This window comes from Hemicordylus capensis, chromosome 14, assembly GCF_027244095.1.
Source record: "Hemicordylus capensis ecotype Gifberg chromosome 14, rHemCap1.1.pri, whole genome shotgun sequence".
NCBI lineage: Eukaryota > Metazoa > Chordata > Lepidosauria > Squamata > Cordylidae > Hemicordylus > Hemicordylus capensis.
This window is the reverse complement of record NC_069670.1, coordinates 17,025,004-17,045,989: the sequence shown is the minus strand read 5'-3', so window position 1 is coordinate 17,045,989 and position 20,986 is coordinate 17,025,004. Positions and strand designations below refer to the sequence as shown.

Here is a 20,986-nt window from a genome sequence, read left to right as displayed (position 1 = left end):
TAAAACTACTTTACGGCACGTTCATATAATACAGACAATGCTACAATAAACTTACAGCACAGCACAACAAACCCAAGCAAGATGGCTGGCAAATAAAAAGCCAGAATGACTAGTCAAACGCCCACAGGAAACGCTGGGACCTTAATAAGTGTCGGAAAGTGGGGACCACAACGGATCTCCCAGGGCAGGGAGTTCCACACTTCAGGGGCCACCACAAAGAAGGCCCCGTCACCCACCATCACCAGCCGGGGTAGGGAAGGCCCAGGAGGTTTTGACGACCGGCAGAATTGCCACTTTCACCATGAGGAGGTGTCCTCTTCTGCCTATTATCTCCCCACCCACAGCTGTCCCCTCGAACCTACCCGAGTTGAGGACAGGACAAGGGTAGATTTCGCAGTGGTCCCCCCAGCCAGCCCCAAGGGAGCAACAGCACTCCTGGCGGGTGATGTTGGTGGCGAGGACGCTGTCGCAGAAGACTGTGTCGTCGAAGTTCAGGTAGCACTCCTTCTTGTTGTGGGGCAGCTCTGGGGACAGAAGAAGCCGTAGCTCAGGGGGAGAACAACTGCTTTGCAGGCAGAAGGTCCCAAGTTCTGCTGCCAGTCAGTGCAGGCAATACTTAGCTAGCGGACCAAGGCGACTGACTCAGTACAAGGCAGCTTCCTGTTTTCCTAAATATAGGGGACAGGGGCCACAGCTCAGTGGCAGAGAATCTGCTTTGCATTCAGAAGGTCCCGGGTTCAATCCCTGGCAGCGTCTCCAGGGAGGACTGGGGAAGACCCCTGCCTGAAACTCTGGAAAGCTGCTGCCAGTCAGAGCAGACAAGACTGGCTTAGATGGAACAATGGCCTGACTCAGGGGGCAGCATCCTTATATATCCATTATCATGGTTGGCCCTATTCATTCTCTTCTGCAGATACTCGCAGGATCATATCAAACAGTTTGCCATGAGACCCCTGTACACTACTACTATGGGATATTTATATGCTGCCTTTTCAACAGTGTTCAAAGTATAATTTTATATGTGTTATTTTTGTTTTAATAACCATCAAATACAATAAGTGTTCAAAGTTCGTCTTGCATTTGCACAGGTGACTCCGCGTGAGTGCCCTCTGCTGTAAGATATTCCCCTTAGGGGGTGGGCATGCAGAAGGTCCCGGGTTCAATCCCTGGCAAAGACTCCTGCCGGAAACCTTGGAGAGCTGCTGCCAGGCCTGAGCTGGCTGGACCAAGACTGCTTCCAAGGGTCCCTCTGACCAAGAGTTCCCCTGCCAGGCCTGCCAGCAACCCACCCAGCCCGACTGGGGCCCCTCGGTTCTCTGCCCCCAGCGCCCATCACCTTCGCAGCTCTGCCCGTCCTCGGAAGGCGCGTAGCCCTCGTCGCAGACGCACACGAAGGAGCCCTCCGTGTTCTCGCACGCCCCGTGCGGCTGGCAGAGCTCGGGGTCTCTCGCACACTCGTTGATATCTGGAGGGAAACAAAGGCATGCTGGAAAAACGGGTCTGAGCGGGGAGCAAAGGGCTACGCCCAGATCTGGCCTCTTGGGCAGAAAAGCGGCCCTCTCATGTCATTTCGCAGGCCTGCTCAGGACAGGGGGGACTTCTGTGGGCACGGTGCCCTCCTTCCAAGGGCGGGGTCTCCCAGGGCTTCGAAAGGGGGCTTCTTGGGGTCAGGGGGTGCCGCCAGTTCCCCCAACACCACCCCCATCAAACCTCCGGCCGGCTACCGCCGGGATTGCAGACCTTTGCACTTCCGGCCGCTCTCCAGCTGGTAGCCCGGCCGGCACAGGCACTGGTAGGAGCCCACAGTGTTCAGACACTCGCCCCCCACGCAGGCTGCTGGGAATTCGCACTCGTTCACATCTGTGGCAAAGGAAAAGAGGAGGGGATGAACTGGGCCGTTTCTCAAGTGAAAGGTGTTCGCGATGACCCCGCTTCTGGCCTGGGGAATCTCAGATGCCGGAAGGAGGCTTTCGTGTGGCTAGTCGGCGATGGAAGGAAAAAGACACTCTGTGCGTGCTTGATGGCACGGTCATCTTCATGCTCCAGTTCTTGGGCTGGGTTGCGCAGCTGCCCACACACTTTCTGGGGCCGAGCTCGCCTAAACCCTGTCCGGGAGGGCGTAAGGCGCACAAACAGGATCTCGCCCACCCTAGTCTCATTCTCGATCCGAAGAGCAGTCATGCAAAGGGCAAAGACTTGTCCTCTGCTGCCCCAGAGGACTAGATCTAATGGGGTTGGGTTACAGGAGGGTAGATTTTGGTTGAACATTAGGAGAAACTTCTTAACAAGAAGCATAGCTGGACAATGAAAACCAGCGACCTAGTGGGGTGGGTAGGAGGAGGTCTTCAAGCAGAGGCTGGGTGACCACCTGCTGGAGATGCTCCAGCTCTGGAGTTGCTGCATCGAGCAGGGGGGTCAGACTAGATAACCTTCATAGACCCCCTCCAACTCTAGTTCTAGGATTCATGGAAAGCACCGGTGAAAAGTCACTTCTCCAATATCCAGATGTTCCAGTTCCTTTTTATAAAAGGGGTGTTGGGGCCCACACCTCTGACATGGCATTCATGGCTTTGGTTGCTCAGGACACATAGGTACTTTGCCCTCTGCACATGCTCAGGAGCACCCAGGCAGGACACCTTCTCTTCCTTCTCCATGACTGACCATAGGAATGCAAAACTGCTTTCTAAGGCTCCCTCAGATCAAGCAGAGCCTCCGTCTGGCCCCTTCCCAGACACCAGACCCACACGGGCAGCCCCCTCCGGCCTCTCCGCAGCCCCACACCGCTCTCACCTTCACAGAGGGGCCCTTCCTTCACGGCCTGGAAGCCCACTGGGCACTGGCACTTGAAGGAGCCCAGCGTGTTCACACACACCCCGTTGGCACAGAGGGACCCGTTCTCACACTCGTTGACATCTGCGGAGGGGAGGGGGAGAGAAACACAGCTCAGCCTCCGTCTGGGCCGGGCCTCTTTGGGAGCCGGCTGGAAGGAGCCCTCTTGCCCGGCAGGGCCTGGCTCTGGGGTTTGCACAGCACCGAGCACCCGGCTGCTTGACAAGAGGAGAGCCGTCCTAGGAAGGGGCAGTCAAGGGCATCCGTCTTCTGAGAGAGGGGAGCGGAGGGAGGGAACGCGAGAGAAAGAAAGGGGGAGAAAGAGAAGGAGAAAGAAAGGGAGGGAGAGAAAAAGAAAAAGAAAGAGAGAGAAAGCGAGTAAGCGAGAGAATGAGAGAAAGTAAGGAAGAAAGGGAGAGAGAGAGGGAGAAAGTGAGAAAGCTAAAATGAGAAAGTAAGAAAGCAAAGGTGTCTCGTTGTGTGAGGACTGGTTGAGATTATTCACTGAAGTTGTCACTGAATAAACCGCTTTTAAACTGTGGCAAAAGTGGTTTAATTTACTTAGGAGGAGGAGGAGGGCTCACAACAAAACAAATACATAAAGTAAACACAAGCAACACCCGCTAGAAGGATGCTCTGCTGGGGTTGGATAGGAACAGTTGCTTCTCCCTGGGTAAATTCAAGAGATCCCTGAATTAACAGCCTTCTTGCCATTCGCTGTGCTGCTGTGATGTCACAGACACCAGGGCTGCACAGGACTCCTCCCACCAGGCAGAGCTTCTACAGGTGAAGGAGAGGCAGTTACCCAGGCAGCTGCGGGAGTCAGAGGCAGGCACAAACCCGTCTCCACAGGTGCAGCGGAAGGATCCGACCACGTTCTCGCACCACCCATGCTTGCAGACAGCTTCCTCGCACTCATTCACATCTGTGGGGAGAAGAAGCCAGTTAGCTCCCCTCTCCTCTGTCCCAACACATCAACAGGAGAAGAGGGTTACAGCCAGGCAGAGCTGTGAATCCTTGGTAGCCCTGGGGGAAAAATACAGTTCACCAAATCATAGCGTCAGAGGTGACCCACAAGGTCATCTAGTCCAGCCCCTGCCCCAAAAGAGCAACCAGCACCCCCAGGTTGCACCTGCTGGGCAACCTGGACCACCAAGTGCCCCAAGCAGAGAGGAGGTTCCCCAACAAGAGGCCAGATGACAATATTCTGCTACAAGGAAACCCAAATTCTCCTGGCATAAGACAATTAATGTAGTTTTAGACTACTTTATAGGGCTGTTGTGAACATTACAGGAATACTCTTGGATCACTTTAGACACTCAAAAATGCAATACAACTGCCAAGATTATTATGAGACACAGAAAGAGTCCTTTCCACACTGGCAAAATAAAAATATGCATCTCAAACACATTTTGTTCATTTCTGCAGAATCCAACCAAGCTTCTGTTATGCAGGTTTTCAAGCCATTCAGCGTTTTTGTTGCAAAGAATGGGTGACATGGAGAGCAAGGGGAACAAAGAGGGTTCTCTCTCCCCCGGCCTTGAGGACTAGAATCTTGTGGCATCATTTTTCTAAACGAAAACTGGTTTTCTCAAAATGCTGATTGCCGTGACAGAGGGACTTTGCAATTGTGTGGCAAACACGCAGAAGATCTGACAGCCAGCCAGGATCTTAAGTTCTGCTCGGGGGGGGGGGGAGGGGGGACAGTGTGTATAATGGTTAGAGCAGTAATTAAGTTCCAAAAATAAGAGATATCTGTTGCGTATTTCTGTTCTGGAAGGCCTTGCATCAGGTTTGGAAAAAGAACTCGACCCATTTTCAAAATCACTTTTTCAGGGCAACCTCCCAGCAGAGAACATAGGCCGGAAGAACACCTGGCTCAGAGGGAGCCCCAGGGCAGAATCTGTGCCCCACAACTTACCATCACACACGCCGTTTTGGCCGCGGAAGCCTGGCTGGCAGGGACTGCATTTGTAGCTACCCGGTTTGTTCTCACACCTTCCGTCAGGGCACGTCCCGGGGTCAAGACATTCGTCAATATCTAGAATGGGAATTTAAAGAACAATGCCAAAAACCACCCCAAGGGAAACTAGCAATGTTAAGAGGTGATTAAAAAGGCAGTAAAACTAGGTTTCGGTGGTTGCCCTGGCTCCACCAGCAACTGTTCTTGGACCATCTAGTTTGTAAAATGCAGGATGCAAGCTTCCAAGCAACACAGGACGCTTTCACAGTCCATGAAGTGTCTCAGAACACTGAAAAATGGCAGTCACAGAGGACGTCTTGTAACCATTTGATAGATGCCATAATTTGGGGGGTTTTGTTACAAGAATGAACAACAGGGAATGCTCACTGAAATGCTCTGGTTCTTCCCAGATGGCCATAGGAATGCATAGAATGCACAGGATTTGCATTTCAGAAACTCTTTCGGAAACAACGGCCATTCGAAAATTCTATGCACTCCATGGCCCTTTGGAAGGAACCAGTGCATTTCAGTGGGCATTCCTTGCCATCCGTTTTAGGATGTCCTGACACTAGTCCACCATAGCAGGGATTCTCAGCGTGTGGGTCCCCAGATGTTACTGGACTTCAACTCCCATCATCCCCAACCAAAGGCCACTGGGGTAGGGGATTATGGGAACTGGAGTCCAATAACATCTGGGGACCCAGTGCTGAGCATCTCTGCACCATAGAACTCGCGTGCTGATGGTCCCAGGTTCAATCCCTGGCAGAATCTCCCGGTAGCTCTGGAAAAGGCTACTGCTGAAACCTTGGAGAAGCTGCTGCCAGTCAGTGGAGACAAGACTGAGCTAGATGGACCAAGGGTCTGACTCAGTAGAAGGCAGCTTCCTCTGTTCCCAAGACGGGAAGCATGGTAATAAATGGGTGGCAAAGCAAGAGCAGCACAGTAGAAAGCTTTGTGTCCCTGCTGAGACCCTGAAAAAGTATCGGGACTGCAGCATGGTTCAGCACGATGATGCCTTCTAGTCCCACAACCCCCAAATCTTGTACCTTCGCAGAGGGGCTGGCGGTTGGGCTTCAGCCGGTAGCCCGGGTGGCAATCACACTCGTAGGACCCCGGGAAATTGATGCAGGAGCCTCCGTCCCCGCAGACGTTGGGCTTGGCGCACTCGTCGATATCTGGGTTTGGTGGGGGGAAGAAAGCAGTGAACGGAGCAGTAGGAAGAAGTCACCGTCCCCCACAGTACTCCCAACCCTCAGCCCCCACGGACGTCTCACCCACGCAGGACCGCACGCCCTTCAGGACCTTCAGCTGATAGCCCCGGTTGCAATGGCAGTTGTAGGATCCACCGGTGTTCATGCACACCCCCTTCCCGCTGCCGCACGGATCCGTCTCGCACTCGTTCACATCTGGCCGGTGGGGAGGGCAGAAGAGGACATCCAAGTGGGTATGTGGCTCAGCACAAAACCGTGAGCTTCAGGGCCAGATTGACCAGTTGATGGACACACACACACCCGCCCCATTTCCCTAACAATTAGGCAAAGTTGGATTTTGATGCCCTTCCCCTCCTCTCACCGCCAATCGGGAAGTGTGGGGCCCCCAGCTTTCACTGTGCAGGCTGTTCATTCACAAGGTCAAATGGCCAGCCTGTGTGGATGGCCAGCCAATGACTAGGTTCGAGGATAAAGTGGGAAAGAGTTCCCCAGTCTACTAACCCTTTGGTTGCTGCCGTTAATTTAGCAATCAAAAAATAAGAGGCTCTCCATCTCTGACAACTTCTTAAAATTCTCTAAAGACGTATTTCTTTCACCCAAGCTTTTTAACTGGGTTATGGTTTTAAATGGTTTTAAGGTCTTCAATTTTTAATCTGTTTGATGTTGCTGTAAGCTGCCCAGTGATGCAAGTTTGGGGCGGTCGATGAATTTGAAAAAACAAACCATAATTTGGAAATCCAGTCTGATTTCCAGGTGAACAGGTTCAGGGGCTCAAAATTAATCCTTGGACAAGAGAGACATTACGGAGACTTAGAATCATCGATTTCTTTTTTAGAGCTGGAAGGGAACCCTGGTGGTCTTCGAGTCCAACCCCTGGAAGAGGGACGTGCAAAGTGGAAACCTGTTGTGAAGGGAGAAGCAGTCTGAAGGAAGGTGCCCCTTACCTACGCAGTGCCTGTGCTGAGGATGCCGGCGGTAGCCCTGATGGCAGTGGCACGTGAACCCGAAGCTTCCCGGGATGCATTCACCATGGCCGCAGAAGTCACGGTTCACTTTGCAGATGTCCATCTCTGCAGAAAGAGGCAGCGAGACAGAGAAACGGATGCATGTGTGCCGAGAGTCCAGAATGCACCTTAAATAGTCAATCGCAGCCTCGAAGGCCTGAAACGTGTCTAAAACCCAAAATTTAAACTAAAAGAATCAAAGTTTTCCAGCTGGAAGGGGCCTCGGAGCCTCTAATCCCTACAGAATCAGAGATCATTTTTTAAATAAGTTATCTATTTTTACTACTTGGAAGCTGGAATCGTATTTTCTCTTGGAAAAATTGTATGTTATCTTGTCTTGTAGGTGTTTTCTTAGACTGGGATAATAATATTGCTGATTGCTTATCGTGTGTGTGTGTGTGTGTGTGTGTGTGTGAGAGAGAGAGAGATATCGGCAAACGTTTAATTTTCAAACAAGCTGAAGTTGAAAAGAGGCCTTGGAGGCATGGAAATATTTGGGAGCACAGACACCTATCGAGAGGAAAATCTAAAACACTCCATAGTTTGGAGTCAAATGTTAAAAAAAAAAATCAGTGGAATTTGAAACCCGATGAAGGATTCTGCTTCAGCTCTGGCCACTACTACTACTACTACAAATATTTATATATTGTTTTTCAACAAAAGTTTCCAAAGCCGTTTACATAGAGAAATAATTAAAAAATTAAATGATGGCTCCCTGTCCCCAAAGGGATCACTCTAAAAAGAAACATAAGCGAGACACCAGCAACGGCCACTGGAGGGATGCTGTGCCAGGGATGGATAGGGCCAGTTGCTCTCCCTCTGCTCAATAAAGAGAATTGCCACTTGGAAAAGGTGCCTCTTTGCTCGGTTAGCAGGGAAACTCACAGACGCTGTGTCTAACCCAGCACCACCCCACCCCATTTCAAGCGGAGTGTCCAGAACTGTACCAGACAGGCAGCGGCCTGCACTACTGTGCTCTGAAAAGAGGCTGCAGAGATGCAGACATGGGGAGATGGCTACTGACTTCTGAAAGGGACCGTGGGTGGGGACCCAGCCGGGGGCCTCACCTGTCACCTGTGTGGGTGGCATGTCAAAGGCGCTCACGTTCTTCTCCTCTTCATGGATCTTCACCACTGCTGCCGTCGTGGGCATGGGGGCGATGGCTAGGAGCCAATACGAGGGACACACAGTTACCGTCTGGGAACTGGGTGTAAGGGGGGATGTCTCCCTCCCACGCCCCAGCCCCACAGAAAGCCTTGCTCGCTCACCAGGGTAGCGGGGCCCGAAGGCAGGCGTGTTGACGAAGACAGGCTGCTCCTCCGAGGCAGTCACGTAGGCCGGCAACTGGGGACGGAGTGGGGCAGGGGCTCAGAATTATGGGGCAAAGCGGGAGTTCTAAATTGCTCGCTTGGGGAGATCTCCACTCTAGTCCTAGCCCGGCTAAAGTGGGGCGGGGGGGGGGGACAGCTGGAGGTGCTAGTTGAGAAAAGCCTGCGTCATTCTGGGCCCTGGGGTCCTGGAAATCTGAATTAAACACAGGCCACAATTCCCAGGAATTTCTCCAGGGGGGCGATGGTGGCAAGCCCCACTGGAAGGCCGAAGAGGGCTCATCCCTAGCCTCGCTTCACTCCAGTGGGGGCTGTGCGGATGGCCATCAGGGCGGCTTATGTGCCTGCTTCTCATTTCCCCTTCCTTAACAGCATCCAAAACCTGCAGCTGGGAGGTGGACACACTTCACTGTGGGGCCCCCCACCCCGTCCACAGAATCCTGGAATGCTAGAGGGGAAAGGGACCCCAGAGGTCCTCTAGTCCAACCCCAGCCGGAGTGGAATGGGACCCTGGAGGTCTTCTAGTCCAAACCCCGTGCACAGTGTGGGAAGCTCCGGCAACATCCCTGGCATGATGTGGCTGCTGATCAACCACAGCAGGCACCAGCGTTAAGACAATCCCCACTCTCTCTGGGCAGCAGCTGCCGAAACCAGCTCTGAATGGGCCTCGGCCCCTGGAAGGACTCCCCCAGAAGCAGCAGCCAGTGGGTGGGACGTTACGCTCTCAGTGGCCATGGACCTCTTCCCCGTCTCATCCCTACTACAGATCTCCTCTTCTCCGCTGCTGCTGCTGCACGCCAGGCACTTACCAGGGCTGGAGTCACAGCTGCAAGACACAAACCGAGAAGGAAAAGGGGGAGGGGGGAGAGAATTAGAAATCCGGGACATGGAGAGAGACACTCCCTGCAGCTGGACAGGGTGCAGGATCGCGTAGGAGCAGCTCTGAACCCTGGTCCCCAGATGTTGCTGGACTACAACTCCCAGAATCCCCAGACATGGCCTTTATGGCTGGGGTTCTGGGAGTTGTAGTCCAACAACATCTGGGGGCCCAAGGTTAAGAAACCCTGCTCAAGGGGATCAAGGCTGAGAACCCCAGTGTGGGGTTTACTGCAGACTCCACGGAGGCCTAGTCTTGCCCGCTATGAGCTAGCTACATTTCTATTCTGCCCTTCCTCCAAGGAGCTCGAGGCCGGATAGAAAGTCCTTGCCCCACGCCATTATCTTCACAACAACCCTGCGAGGTGGGTTAGGTCCCAGAGCATGGTCCAACACAGGTCTGCTCAACTTAGCCCCCCCACCCACTGTTTCTGGACTACAACTCCCATAATCCCCAGACACAGTGGCCAATCGCCAGGGATTATGGCAGTTGTAGGCCAACATCTGCAGGAGGGCCCAAGTTGAGCAGCCCTGGTCTAAGGGCACACAATACAGCCGTCTTGCTGAAGCTAAGCAGGTCTGGGTGTGGGCCAGGGCTTGGATGGGAGACCCAGCAGTGCCAATTTGGGGAGGCGGACAGAGCTCAGTGATAGAGCATCTGCTTTGCATGCAGAGGGCCCCAGGTTCAATCCCCGGCAGCATCCCCAGGTCAGGCTGGGAAAGACCCAGGCCTCAAACCTCGGAGAGCTGCTGCCAGTCAGTGCTGACAATGCTGAGCTAGATGGACCAAGGGTCAGACTCAGTATAAGGCAGCTTCCTATGTGCACTTAACGCCATTGTGAATAACTGTACATACACAAAGGGCTGTCTGTGCCTTCCCTCCACACTCAGCAGGGACTGACCTTCCTGCTCCTGAGAGTCACTCCCGCCGGGCCGATGGGTGGGCAGCTCCACACGCTGCTGAAGCTGCTGCTGCTGCTGGAAGTCGGTGGTGCCGTCGGGGTGGATCTGGAGTGTGAATTCGCTCTCGCCCTGGATGGTGAGGGTCTGGTGCGAGGTGAGGATGTGGTAGCCTTTCCCAGCAGGGCAGATCTCCCGAAAAGCAGCTGCCAAAGAAGAGGGAAGCATGAGCCCGCACTGCAAGCAGGGCGCTAGTGCCCGCCTGGGATGCAGCAGGCCGGAGCCAGGCTAAATTAGTCACAACTAAGTCCCATTGAAGTAAACGGGGCTTAAATTAGCCATTAAGTTCGACTGCCAAAAAACCACACAGACACACACACCCCATTGGGTCTCCTAACAGTCCAGACCACCCCTACCCCACCACCCTGTGTGCTGTAAATTTAGTTATCTTTCAGCACGTGGGTTGCAAAGGATGTTGCCAATTCTTGGGGTGGCCATCTTGAAACAAGATGGCAGACTGGCCCAAAAAGAAGCCCTCCCATGTGCTGTGAATTGGGTGTGCCTTGGACTGTAAATGCACATGGGATGAGAGGCGGACGCACAGACACACGCACAGGCACCATGAATGCACAAGCTTCCTTCCCTTTAGAATTTGGGCTACAAAATTAGCAGCAGGCCTAGGGGTTGCCATCTTCTGGCTTCCAAATCTAGGTGCCTAGTTTGCATATTATGTAAATAGGCTTGAAAATAATTTCTGAGCAGAATAGTGACTGCACGTTTTACTCCATGATTCTGCTTCTACGAGGGCTAGAGCTTAGCTGAGAGAAAGAGAGAGAGAGAGAGAAATCTGAAATCCGGGTGGGCTTAGCAATCTTGGTGAGATGCTTAAAATCCGGGTGAAACCAAGACTTTTGGGGGACATGGCAACTCTATTATTTATTATTATTATTATTATTATTACATTTATACCCCGCTCTTCCTCCAAGGAGCCCAGAGCGGTGTACTACATACTTAAGTTTCTCTTTCACAACAACCCTGTGAAGTAGGCTAGGCTGAGAGGGACGTGACTGGCCCAGAGTCACCCAGCGTGTCACATGGCTGAATGGGGATTTGAACTCGGGTCTCCCCGGTCCTAGTCCAGCACTCTAACCACTACACCACACCGGCTCTCTAAGCAGAGCTATAGTTGGAGGATGCAGCCCAGAGGAGTAGGTGAGGTTTAGGAGAGGCTTTGCAGCCCAAACAGGTCTTGAGCAGGTGGCAATGGTGAAGTGGGGGGCAAAGTTGACAAAAAGAGCCAGGACGGGACAGGACGCAGGCTGGGTGTCTGCTGCTCCCCACCCCCTTACCGGTTCCGTCGGCCGGGCAGCGCTCACAGCGGGCCCCCCACGCCTTCCCCACGCTGCAGCAGCAGGTCTGGCGGGTGAGTTTGGTAGGCAGTGGGTGCTGGCAGTGGTGCTCGGAGCTCACCAGCCGGAAACACAGACTCTTCTCCCCGGCCTTCTCCGCTGTCCCTCCCCCAGAGAAAAACAAGAGGGCGGTCAGAGCCTCAGGTCCCCAGATCATGTCATGCGACCCGAGGATAGGAACCTTGAACAGCAAGGCACGGCGCAGAATAAAGGAATGACGTGGCCCCTGCCCCAGAGAGCTTACAGTCCATGCCAAAGGGACGGAAGAGGGGAGTGAGTAGGGCAGAGATTCTCACCGCCCACAGCCTTTGGATGGGGTGGTACAAAAATGTAATAAAAAGCAAACTGCCCCCCCCCCCACCGATCGTGCCAGACTACAACTCCCATCGTCCCCTGACACAGCAGCCGGGGATGATGGGAGTTGTAGTCTAACCACCTGGGCAGCCAAGTTTGAGAATGCCTGGGTTAGAGTCTGATGGAAGAGTACCAAGGGTGGGCGACGGGATTTCCCGCCCCAGTCGAGATACATACGCACACAGTGGGTACGCGAAGGCCCCAAGACGTGACCTGGCTTGCAAGCGCAGCGGAAGCTCCCTTGGGTGTTCAGGCACTCGCCTCCCTGGCAGACGCCCTGCATCGCGCACTCGTTGATGTCTGCAGGGGGAAGAGAGGGGTCTCGGTTGCAGCGGGCGCCAAGCCCCACCCACCTCCGGGTGCCCGGCGGCTGTCCGTTCCTTCTGGGGGACAGGGAAACGTGTCCAGGAATCTGTGGGGATGCACTTTACAGGACCCTACCCAGAAGCACCTTTTATGTCACAAAAGAACAGGCCCGGGGGTCCAATCCTGAGCGGACCTGGAGCGCTGGCAGGGGGAGAGGTGAATGCTTTCCCTTGCTCAGCCAACCAGGGTGCCCTCTGGCTACCTGCGGCCAGAAGCCGGGCCACTACGCACAGCCTGGGCTCTCCTCCCGATGTCGGACTACAATGCCCATCATCCCTGATGATCGGCCACTGGGGCTGGGGTCGATGGGAGTTGTAGTCCCCAAACAGCCGGCAGCCCAGAACGACGACCCTTGCACAGATGACGGAACCCAAGCATCCATGGCTCGGCACAGCATTCGAACCCAGGTCTTTCCGCGGCACGAAGCCAAGCGGCTCACAGTTCTCCAGCTGGAAGCAAAGCACCCCCAGGAGAGCAGGCAGCTTCTCTCAGCCATCCTCAGACATGCACCGGCTCTCTCACCCTGGCAGTGGCTGCTGTTCAGTCGCTTGTATCCCTGCGGACAGTCGCTGCCCAGCTCCCCCCGGATCGGCCCCGTCTTCTGCACCCCCACATCTGAGAGAGGGAGAAAAAGACACACGCTTAGCAGGTATTACACAGACGTACAGGCTCCCCACTTCCCCGGGTGGTAGGAGACGCCAGAAGTACCCACTACGGCAGGGGTTCTCAAACTTGGGTCCTCGGGCGCCAATGGGAGCTGTAGTAGTCGGACATCTGGGGACCCAAGTTCGAGTTCTGCTTCTACTACAGTTCTGTCTCCTTGTAAGGGGCAAGCACGGGAAGTGCATCTATAAAGATGTGCGCTGAGCATAGAAGGTCAGGTAGCAGGTGGGAAGGCCAAGGCCCAGGAGAGCTGCTGCCAGTCAGTGATGGCAATACGGAGTTAGATGGACCAAGGGTCAGACTCAGTAGGAAGCAATTTCATATGTTCACATCAAGAGCCTCCATAACCACGGTAGCGCACACACACCTGAGAGGGGTAGTCGACAGGGGCCTCAGGTCTCCAGAAGCCAACAGAATCCCCTTCGGAGTCCCCAGAGGACTGAAGCCTGCTGCAAGCCATCTCTGCCCTGCCAGGGCACCCTTGGGGTTTACCCAAGCTCAGTAGCCCCCAGCCGTCCCTGCTCAGTGAAGAAAGGTCCTGTGCCCATCCAAGAACAGAATTAGGCCACCTTTGCCCAAGTCAGTACTCGTGAGCCAGCTGCACAAAACAGAGACCTTCGCATTCCCCTGGCAAGGAGGGTCAGAGTGAAGTAGATAAATATTGCTTATGCCCCCATTTCGGACAGACTGCCATTTGGGGTCCTGGGGAGGTATTCCCTGCCCCCAACATTGGACTGACCAGAGATTCGGCTGGGTTTTCATCTACTTCCCCAACGGCCAAAAACCTGGCTGGCGAGCAAAAGCCAGTGGGGAGCCCTTGGACTGCCCACAAGCTCTTTAAACCAAATGTTTCGAGGTCTGTGCAGAACCTGAGGGTGGGAGCCCCCAGTGGGTCTGAGGATGGGGCCAGGACAAAGTCATGCCGCTTGGGAGGGTGTCCAGAGACAGAGTCCAGGACAAAAGCAGCCCAAAGGCGTACTGCTTAAAAACGAAAAAGGTCAAAGAGAGAGAGAACAGACCCACATTCTTGCTTGCCCTATTACTTTTTCGGCAACTCGTCTGAATACAGAAACATAGGAAGCTGCCTTTTACTGAGTCAGACAACTGGTCCATATAGCTCACTGCTGCCAACCCAGACCGGAAGCTGCTCTCTGAGCAGGGCTTTTACCTAAAAAAAACTTGGCAAAGAGGCACCTTTTTAACGTGGTGATTCTCTTTATTGAGCAGGGGGAGAGTAACTGGCCCTCTCCACCCCCAGCACAGGACCTCCAGTGACTGTTGCTGGTGTCTATCTTGCATTTCTTTTTAGATTGCGAGCCCTTTGGGGACAAGGATCCATCTTATTTATTTATTATTTCTCTGTGTAAACCGCCCAGAGCCATTTTTTGAAGAGCGGTATAGAAATTGAATGAATGAATGAATGAATAAATAAATAAAGACACTGCCAGGAACTGAACATGGGACCTCCTGCATGCAAAGCCAGAGCTCTCCTGTTGAACCTCAGGGGGAGATCAAGGCCCATCCAGCTCAGGATCGTCCAGAGAAGTGGTACACAACAGGGACTAGCAACCTGCAGCCCCTCATTCAACTCCTGACCCTTACAAAGGGTTGTTGGTGGAGGAAGTTGCACATTTCCTGTTCCAGAACAGGCTCTCTGTACACCTAGATGCTGACAAATGTTAGGGGCCGCCTAGAGCAAGGGGTGCACAACTTCAAGTTTACCCCCCACCAAAAAAACAAACACCCCACCCTGGAATCTACAGACATCCAGCTCCATCTGACAACATAAGCAGCAGCCCAGACTCAGAAGGGTGATCTACCCAGGGGCACCACCCAGGTGGCGAGCGACCCCACAGCTCCGGCAAGATGTGACATGTCTCCGTCACCTCTCCTGTTCCCGACATCCCCTCGGTGTCCCGGAATTCTTTGTGGGGAGGGGCGCCAGAGCTGGGGGGCTGCCAAGGGGCACTTGCAAAGGAGCCAGCCAGGAAAAGTGAGGTGGAGGCCAGCCTGCTGCTGCCGCCTCGGGCTGGGAGGAAGCGCAGAGAGGCTGTGCGCATTCCAGACCACGTCCAACACAAACACACCCGGCCCCTTGCGAGGCCATCGCCTGAACTGGAAAATCCATTACGCCCGGCCCAGGTTGGGGGGGGGGCAAGACACGGCTCTGCACTGCCAACATTGGTCTCACCACGACTCCTCTGCTGGCAAACACAACGTTCGGGGCAAAGGCAGCCCCCTTCTTCTCTCCCCCCATCCTGCCCCCATGCTTTCTGTGCCAAACGGGAAGCACCAAGGCCTAAGCTTCACCCCCTAAACTAGAGGTGGCACTCCTTCCTTGGCTCAGCTTCCTTTAACAGGTGTGCAACAGGCAGAAATCCAACAGGCGGAGCAGCTTCTTGGCACAGGGACACGGGAAACCGGCATTCTTCTGTTTACAGCCGTCGTTAATTGTTAAAAATTGCCGGGGAGCGTGGGCAGTTCTAGAGTGCAAGGGTAGGACGGGGAAACGTTGGCTCTCCAGCTGTGGTCAAACTACAACTCCCATCATCCCCAGCCACCATTCACGTGGCTGCAGAAGGCCCCAGGTTCAGTCTCTGGTGTCCCCAGGCAGGCAAGGCCTCCCCCCCCCCGTGCTGAAACCACGCAGAGCTGCTGCCAATTGTGGTTGACAATACTGAGGTGGACAGACCGAAGGTCTGACTCTGTATACAGCAGCTTCATATGTTTAAACAAAAACACAAGAACCATGGTCAGGGAGTCCAGGCTTTCATCTGAAATAAGGTTTTCTCAGTGGAAGTTCAACTTCATGCAAAGCCGTGCTTCAAGGGATGAAGGGGCAGAAATGCACCGTGGTTGTGTCAACATACATATGTGTAGGGAGCTGACAGGAAGAAGTGGGAAAATGCAAGGAGCTAGCCAGGTATACATTCTTCCCCGCACAAGGTGAGAAGGACGGGGTGCAAAAATGTAGGGGGGGAGGATGTACAGAGGTAGGAGATGGAACTTACATTGCAGATGGGGGCATTTGTGGCATTTATTCTGCCCCCAGGAGGTGCCAATGCTTCCACAACAGTCTTCTTGCTTGGTGAGGCCTGGAAGGGGGTTGCTCCCGCACTGAGTCCCCGAAAGGAAGGACAATGACAGAGATCAGGGAGAGACTGCACAAATCCCACAGCCCTTAAGCACCCCCAGGCCCACTTTAACCAGCCTCCACACCAGAACACCCAACAGGCACTCAAGGCACTGGTTTAATGTTTGCATTTTCAAGCATCTAGTCCTCATTGATGAAAGGTCAAAATGGTCAGCATTTTAACATGCGTGCTGGCAATTTCAACAAGGGGAGCAATGATAGTCATATTTCTGCTACCTCCCCCTCCTCCCCAGAACACACCGCTGTTTCTTCTGCAACATAAAAATTGCCATGCTGGAGTGGACAAAAGGTTCATCTAGCCTTGTGCTACCGGTATGTCTCTGGCAGTGGGCAGTTAGGTACCCCAGCCATGAAGCTCACCAGCTTGATGGAGATCGTCACCTTCTGTCACTTATTGCAAGCATCAGGTTCTCAGGCATCCAATTTCTGACCATGGAGGTTCCATTTAACGGCGATTATGGCCAATAGCCATTGAGATACAGATATAGAGAGCTAACTCTTCATAAGAACAGCTCTGCTGCATCAGGTCCAAGGCCCATCTAGTCCAGCATCCTGTTTCACACAGTGGCTCACCAGATGCCTCTGGGAGTCTACAGGCAGGAGTTGAGGGCATGCCCTCTCTCCTGCTGTGACTCCCCTACAACTGGTACTCAGAGGCATCCTGCCTTTGAGGTTGGAGGTGGCCTATAGCCCTCTGACTAGTAGCCGTTGATAGACCTCTCCTCCATGAAGTTATCCAAACCCTTCTTAAAGCCTTCCAGGTTGTTGGCGGTCACCACATCTTGTGGCAGAGAATTCCACAAGTTGATTATGTGTTTTGCGAAAAAGTACTTCCATTGGTTGGTCCTAAATTCCCTGGATATCAGTTTCATGGGATGGACCCCTGCTTCTAGTGTTATGTGAGAGGGAGAAGAATTTCTCTCTATCCACTTCCTCCACACCATGCATGATTTTGTAGTCCTTTATCATGTCTCCCTGCAGTCTTTTTTCTAAACTAAAAAGCCCCAGGTGTTGTAGCCTTGCCTCATAAGGAAGGTGCTCCAGGCCCCCGATCATCTCGGTTGCCCTCTTCTGCACCTTTTCCATTCAACAATGTCCTTCTTTAGATGTGGTGACCAGAATTGTACGCAGTACTCCAGGTGTGGCTGCACCATCATTTTGTATAAGGGCATTGTAAGTGTAAGTGCTATTATAATATTAGCAGTTTTATTTTAAATCCCCTACCTAATGATCCCCTTCCTTTAAGCTGTGTAGGCCAACGGACACCACCACATCCTATGGCACTAGCTACGTACTTAGATAGATAGATAGATAATTATAATTAGCCTATCTATCTATCTATCTATCTATCTATCTAATCTATATGCCACCAACTTGACAGCACACTTTAGCTTTATCCGTCTATCTATCCATCCATACCGCTTTGTGGACCTTTTTTTCTTTTTTTGAAAAGCGGTATATAAATATTCGTTGCATTCGTAAACTGCGTGTTCCATTTTTCTGAGCCAAAAAAGGTTCCTATCCTTTAAGCCAGGATGGCCATCCTGACCGTCTCTAGCTGCTGTTGGACTACAACTCTCATCACTCCCTGCTGCATTGGGGTGATGGGATTTGTAGTCTGGCAGCAACCAGAGAGCCTCAGGATGGCCACCCCAAATCTAAGCCTTCTTCCGCAGGGAAGACACCCCGACTCTGTGATAGGCTTAGCAGCCCTCTCTTTCCCTGCACTTTCTTGCGCTCCACCACGATCTCCACTCACCGACTGCTTGGGCATCGTCTCCTGGAAGCAGCGCCCCAGGGGCTTCTGGGTGGTGGGCCTGGTATAGGCGGGCTTGGGGGCGGGGTGATGGATCAGGTGCTGCTGGCTCCCCGGGCCACTCCCCTCCGAGCTGAGGCTGTCGATCCGGTGGACCTGCACGGAGGCGTCCGGAGGGTGGTGCACACGGACGTTGACCAGCGGCTGGTAGACCTGAACTGGAGAGCAAGAGGTGAGCTGACCCCGGCCCCTCCAGCCCCCTTGCATGTAGCGCCCCCTAACCCCAAGTGTCTTGAAAGGCGGGCCTGCAGTTGCTAAGCAAGGACCCAAGTGCACTCTGCACACACCCAGAGGCGCTCTTCTTTGCTTCTCATGGCTGGGTCCTAGGGCTGAACCTTGCCTCAAATCCATTAATGGTTAATTTGCAGCTATAGGCACATCCGTTTGGGCAACCCCTGGGCAAAATCATATGGATGTGGTGGCCCCAGCAATTTCCCTGGATCTGTGGCTATTTCCTACAAGGGGGGATTTGGCATTTGGGCCTTCCAGGGTACTCTGCCAGCTGAGCTGGCGGACCGTTCTTCCAACTCTCCAGAGCTATGGGGATTGGGTAGAGGTCCTGTCTCCTTTCTTATCCATTTATATTTCAATTGATTGCTTCCAGGTGGTGCCGCTTCCACAGCGCTCAATATTGAAACCTACTACCAAGACCAAAGGGCCTCTGAGCACGTTCAGAGTGCTTCTCCCTTGTCACTAGCTACAACCGGCCCTGCCCATGTCATGGAAAAGCACTTTGTCCATGCTCAGAGGTCCAAATCTCATCACAGGGTTCCCAGAGCAGAGCCCTGGGTCCCGATTAAGCCCTACAGGCAGGTTGATGGCCCTGTCTCAAGCCACATGGGCTGCCACCCCCCGCACACACACCAATTTCCCTACTTCGGTACCTTCTGAAGAGTGCTGCCCAGGACCCAGAGGAACCATGAATGTGGAGTGGCTGACGGTGCCTTTGGAGCCGGGCCCGGAGGGCGAGTCGCCGTGGCTGTCTGAGATGAGCTGGACTGCGTAGATGGCGTGCTTGCTGGAGCCGGTCTCCGTGGGGAGCCCCTCACTGAGGACCCGGGCCTGCTGGCTCTGCCGCCCTGCCGGGATCTCGCAGAAGCGCCCTGTGAACTCCGGCGGGCACCGGCAATGGTTCCCGGATGTACACTGGCCTCCGTTCATGCAGGGCAGGGGGCAGACCACTGCAGGGGGGGAAACGGAGAGAGAGGATCCATTTCAGAGCTGAAAGGGGGACCGGGCAGTCCTCTTCTAGACCAGGGATTCTCAACATTGGGTCTCCAGATGTTATTGGACTTCAACTCCCATAATCCTTAGCCCCAGTGACCTTTGGTTGGGGATTATGGGAGTTGGGGATTATGGGAGTTGAAGTCCGATAACATCTAGGGACCCAATGTTGAGAATCCCTGCACTAGACCAACCCCCTCTCAGTGCAGGAATCTGTGACAGGAGTGATTCCCAACCTGGGGGCCTCCCGATGGTGCTGAACTACAACTCCCATCAGCCCCAGCTACAATTTATTGTGGCTGGGGATGATGGGAGTTGTAGTCCAGCAAGATCTAGACCCAACCCCCCCGGCTGGAAACCACTGAGCTTGTGTATCGCTGGCAGGAAGCCATCCAGGACCTGATTGGAAACCTTCAGTGAAGGGCGGCCCTCCACTGTGCAAGGCAGACAGAAAGCTTCCTATGCAACCCAGCTGGGTTTGGAGGCTGCTGCTGTCAAAGGCGATATTCAAATCCCCGACCTTCTTGGTTTTGTCCTGCTGAGTGGCCCACAGGGCTTGGGACCTACCACCAAGACCAAAGGGCTCCTGAGCACTTCCAGAGTTCTGGAACCAGCCCTGCCCATCTGGAATTTGGAGGAAAGGGCTTCGAGGTCAGAGGGTACAGACCTGGACACCTGGACGCTGAGAAATCAAGCACTGAGACTAGTGATGGAAAAGGACTTTGTACATGCTCAGCGGTTCACAGCTCATCGCAGGTGCCCAGAGCTGAGCCCTGGGTCTCAATTCAGCGCTGCAGGCCGGTTGAATGACCCGGTCTTCCCAACCCATTTCAACCCCCCAAATTGTGAATGGCAGGCTGTGAATTGTGACCGCACAACGCTGATCCTTCCTTTTACTCTGCACATTCCTATTTGATACGGTTTTGGGCCAAGCACCAACTTGTTTTGTGGGAGGAGCGCATTATCAAGATCACATCAAACCAAACCAAACCTCTATGGTGTCTCCCTCTCTGTGGAACTTCCTCTCCCGGGGAAATCCGGGTTGTTCCCTCCCCGATGACTTTCCAGTGTCTGCTTAAAACATAAACGCTTCTGGCAAGTGTTCTCCCCTACCGCGGTGCTGTCTGAGAAACGCTTCTTACAGCAGTTTTAACTCTCTCTGGCTGGCCTTTCTTTCGGCTGGGTAACTGTTTTTTGGCCGGCATCCCAAAGAATTCTCGGCTGTGCAAGAGCTGATCCTGGAGGGCGAGGGACCAGTTGCAACTCTTTCTCGAAAATCACTCGGTGCCACTCAAAAATACGTCCCCCGGGGCTGGGCTGTGTGACCCAGGAGACATATTTTCATGTGGCGCCAAGCTTTTTTTTTGGTGGGGGGGGTGGAGAAGGGGAGTTTGTCGAAATTCATCTTACAGACAGACAGACACACAGTTACACAGACATACACAAGCCGTTGAGCTGAGTTACTCAAAACAAGGCACAAAAAAACACCCACAGCATAAAAATAAGCACCAACGTGTCTCCCAGAGCACCAATGTTTCGTTAATCTGGGTGGCAGCCACTGTCTTGTTATTTGACCGGCAATTACTTTTATGCTGTGGGTGTGCGTTTCTGAAATTGTGGATTACAAAAGCCAGCTGGGGCGACCCTGCCATTAGGCGGGGGGAGAAGTGGCCTCAGGTATAGGCACAAGGACTGGCATAGGGGCACCCCTCCCTCACCTACATCAATGGGGTGATGGTTTCAGGGAGGCATGTAGGCAACGACTTCCTCGTCCTTTTCCCTGTGGCATATTTATTCATTTAAATGTATATACCTCCTTTCATAATCCCAAAAGGGTTCACTGCACATTTTTTTTAAAAAAAACAACCCAGCAACAATTAAAAACCACC

General features: G+C 53.4%; 1 protein-coding gene across 3 annotated transcripts in view; it reads right to left on the bottom strand.

Annotated features, from left to right (window-relative positions):
* Positions 1 to 20,986, bottom strand: part of LTBP3 (latent transforming growth factor beta binding protein 3) — a 49,763-nt gene that overhangs the window by 9,116 nt on the left and 19,661 nt on the right. For 2 of the 3 annotated variants that reach the window (XM_053278251.1, XM_053278249.1), the window contains 19 exons: positions 18,758 to 19,054; positions 17,817 to 18,031; positions 15,915 to 16,020; positions 12,763 to 12,855; positions 12,052 to 12,174; positions 11,461 to 11,625; positions 10,114 to 10,317; positions 9,145 to 9,161; positions 8,276 to 8,351; positions 8,075 to 8,170; positions 6,948 to 7,073; positions 6,067 to 6,198; positions 5,839 to 5,967; positions 4,751 to 4,870; positions 3,635 to 3,754; positions 2,791 to 2,913; positions 1,741 to 1,860; positions 1,337 to 1,465; positions 363 to 524 (listed from right to left, as the gene is read on the bottom strand). In XM_053278251.1, the coding sequence (XP_053134226.1) occupies positions 363 to 524; positions 1,337 to 1,465; positions 1,741 to 1,860; positions 2,791 to 2,913; positions 3,635 to 3,754; positions 4,751 to 4,870; positions 5,839 to 5,967; positions 6,067 to 6,198; positions 6,948 to 7,073; positions 8,075 to 8,170; positions 8,276 to 8,351; positions 9,145 to 9,161; positions 10,114 to 10,317; positions 11,461 to 11,625; positions 12,052 to 12,174; positions 12,763 to 12,855; positions 15,915 to 16,020; positions 17,817 to 18,031; positions 18,758 to 19,034 (2,533 nt within the window). In that variant the 5' untranslated portion in view covers positions 19,035 to 19,054. The remainder of the gene's footprint in view (positions 1 to 362; positions 525 to 1,336; positions 1,466 to 1,740; positions 1,861 to 2,790; positions 2,914 to 3,634; positions 3,755 to 4,750; positions 4,871 to 5,838; positions 5,968 to 6,066; positions 6,199 to 6,947; positions 7,074 to 8,074; positions 8,171 to 8,275; positions 8,352 to 9,144; positions 9,162 to 10,113; positions 10,318 to 11,460; positions 11,626 to 12,051; positions 12,175 to 12,762; positions 12,856 to 15,914; positions 16,021 to 17,816; positions 18,032 to 18,757; positions 19,055 to 20,986) is intronic. The other variant, XM_053278250.1, reaches the window with a different exon arrangement.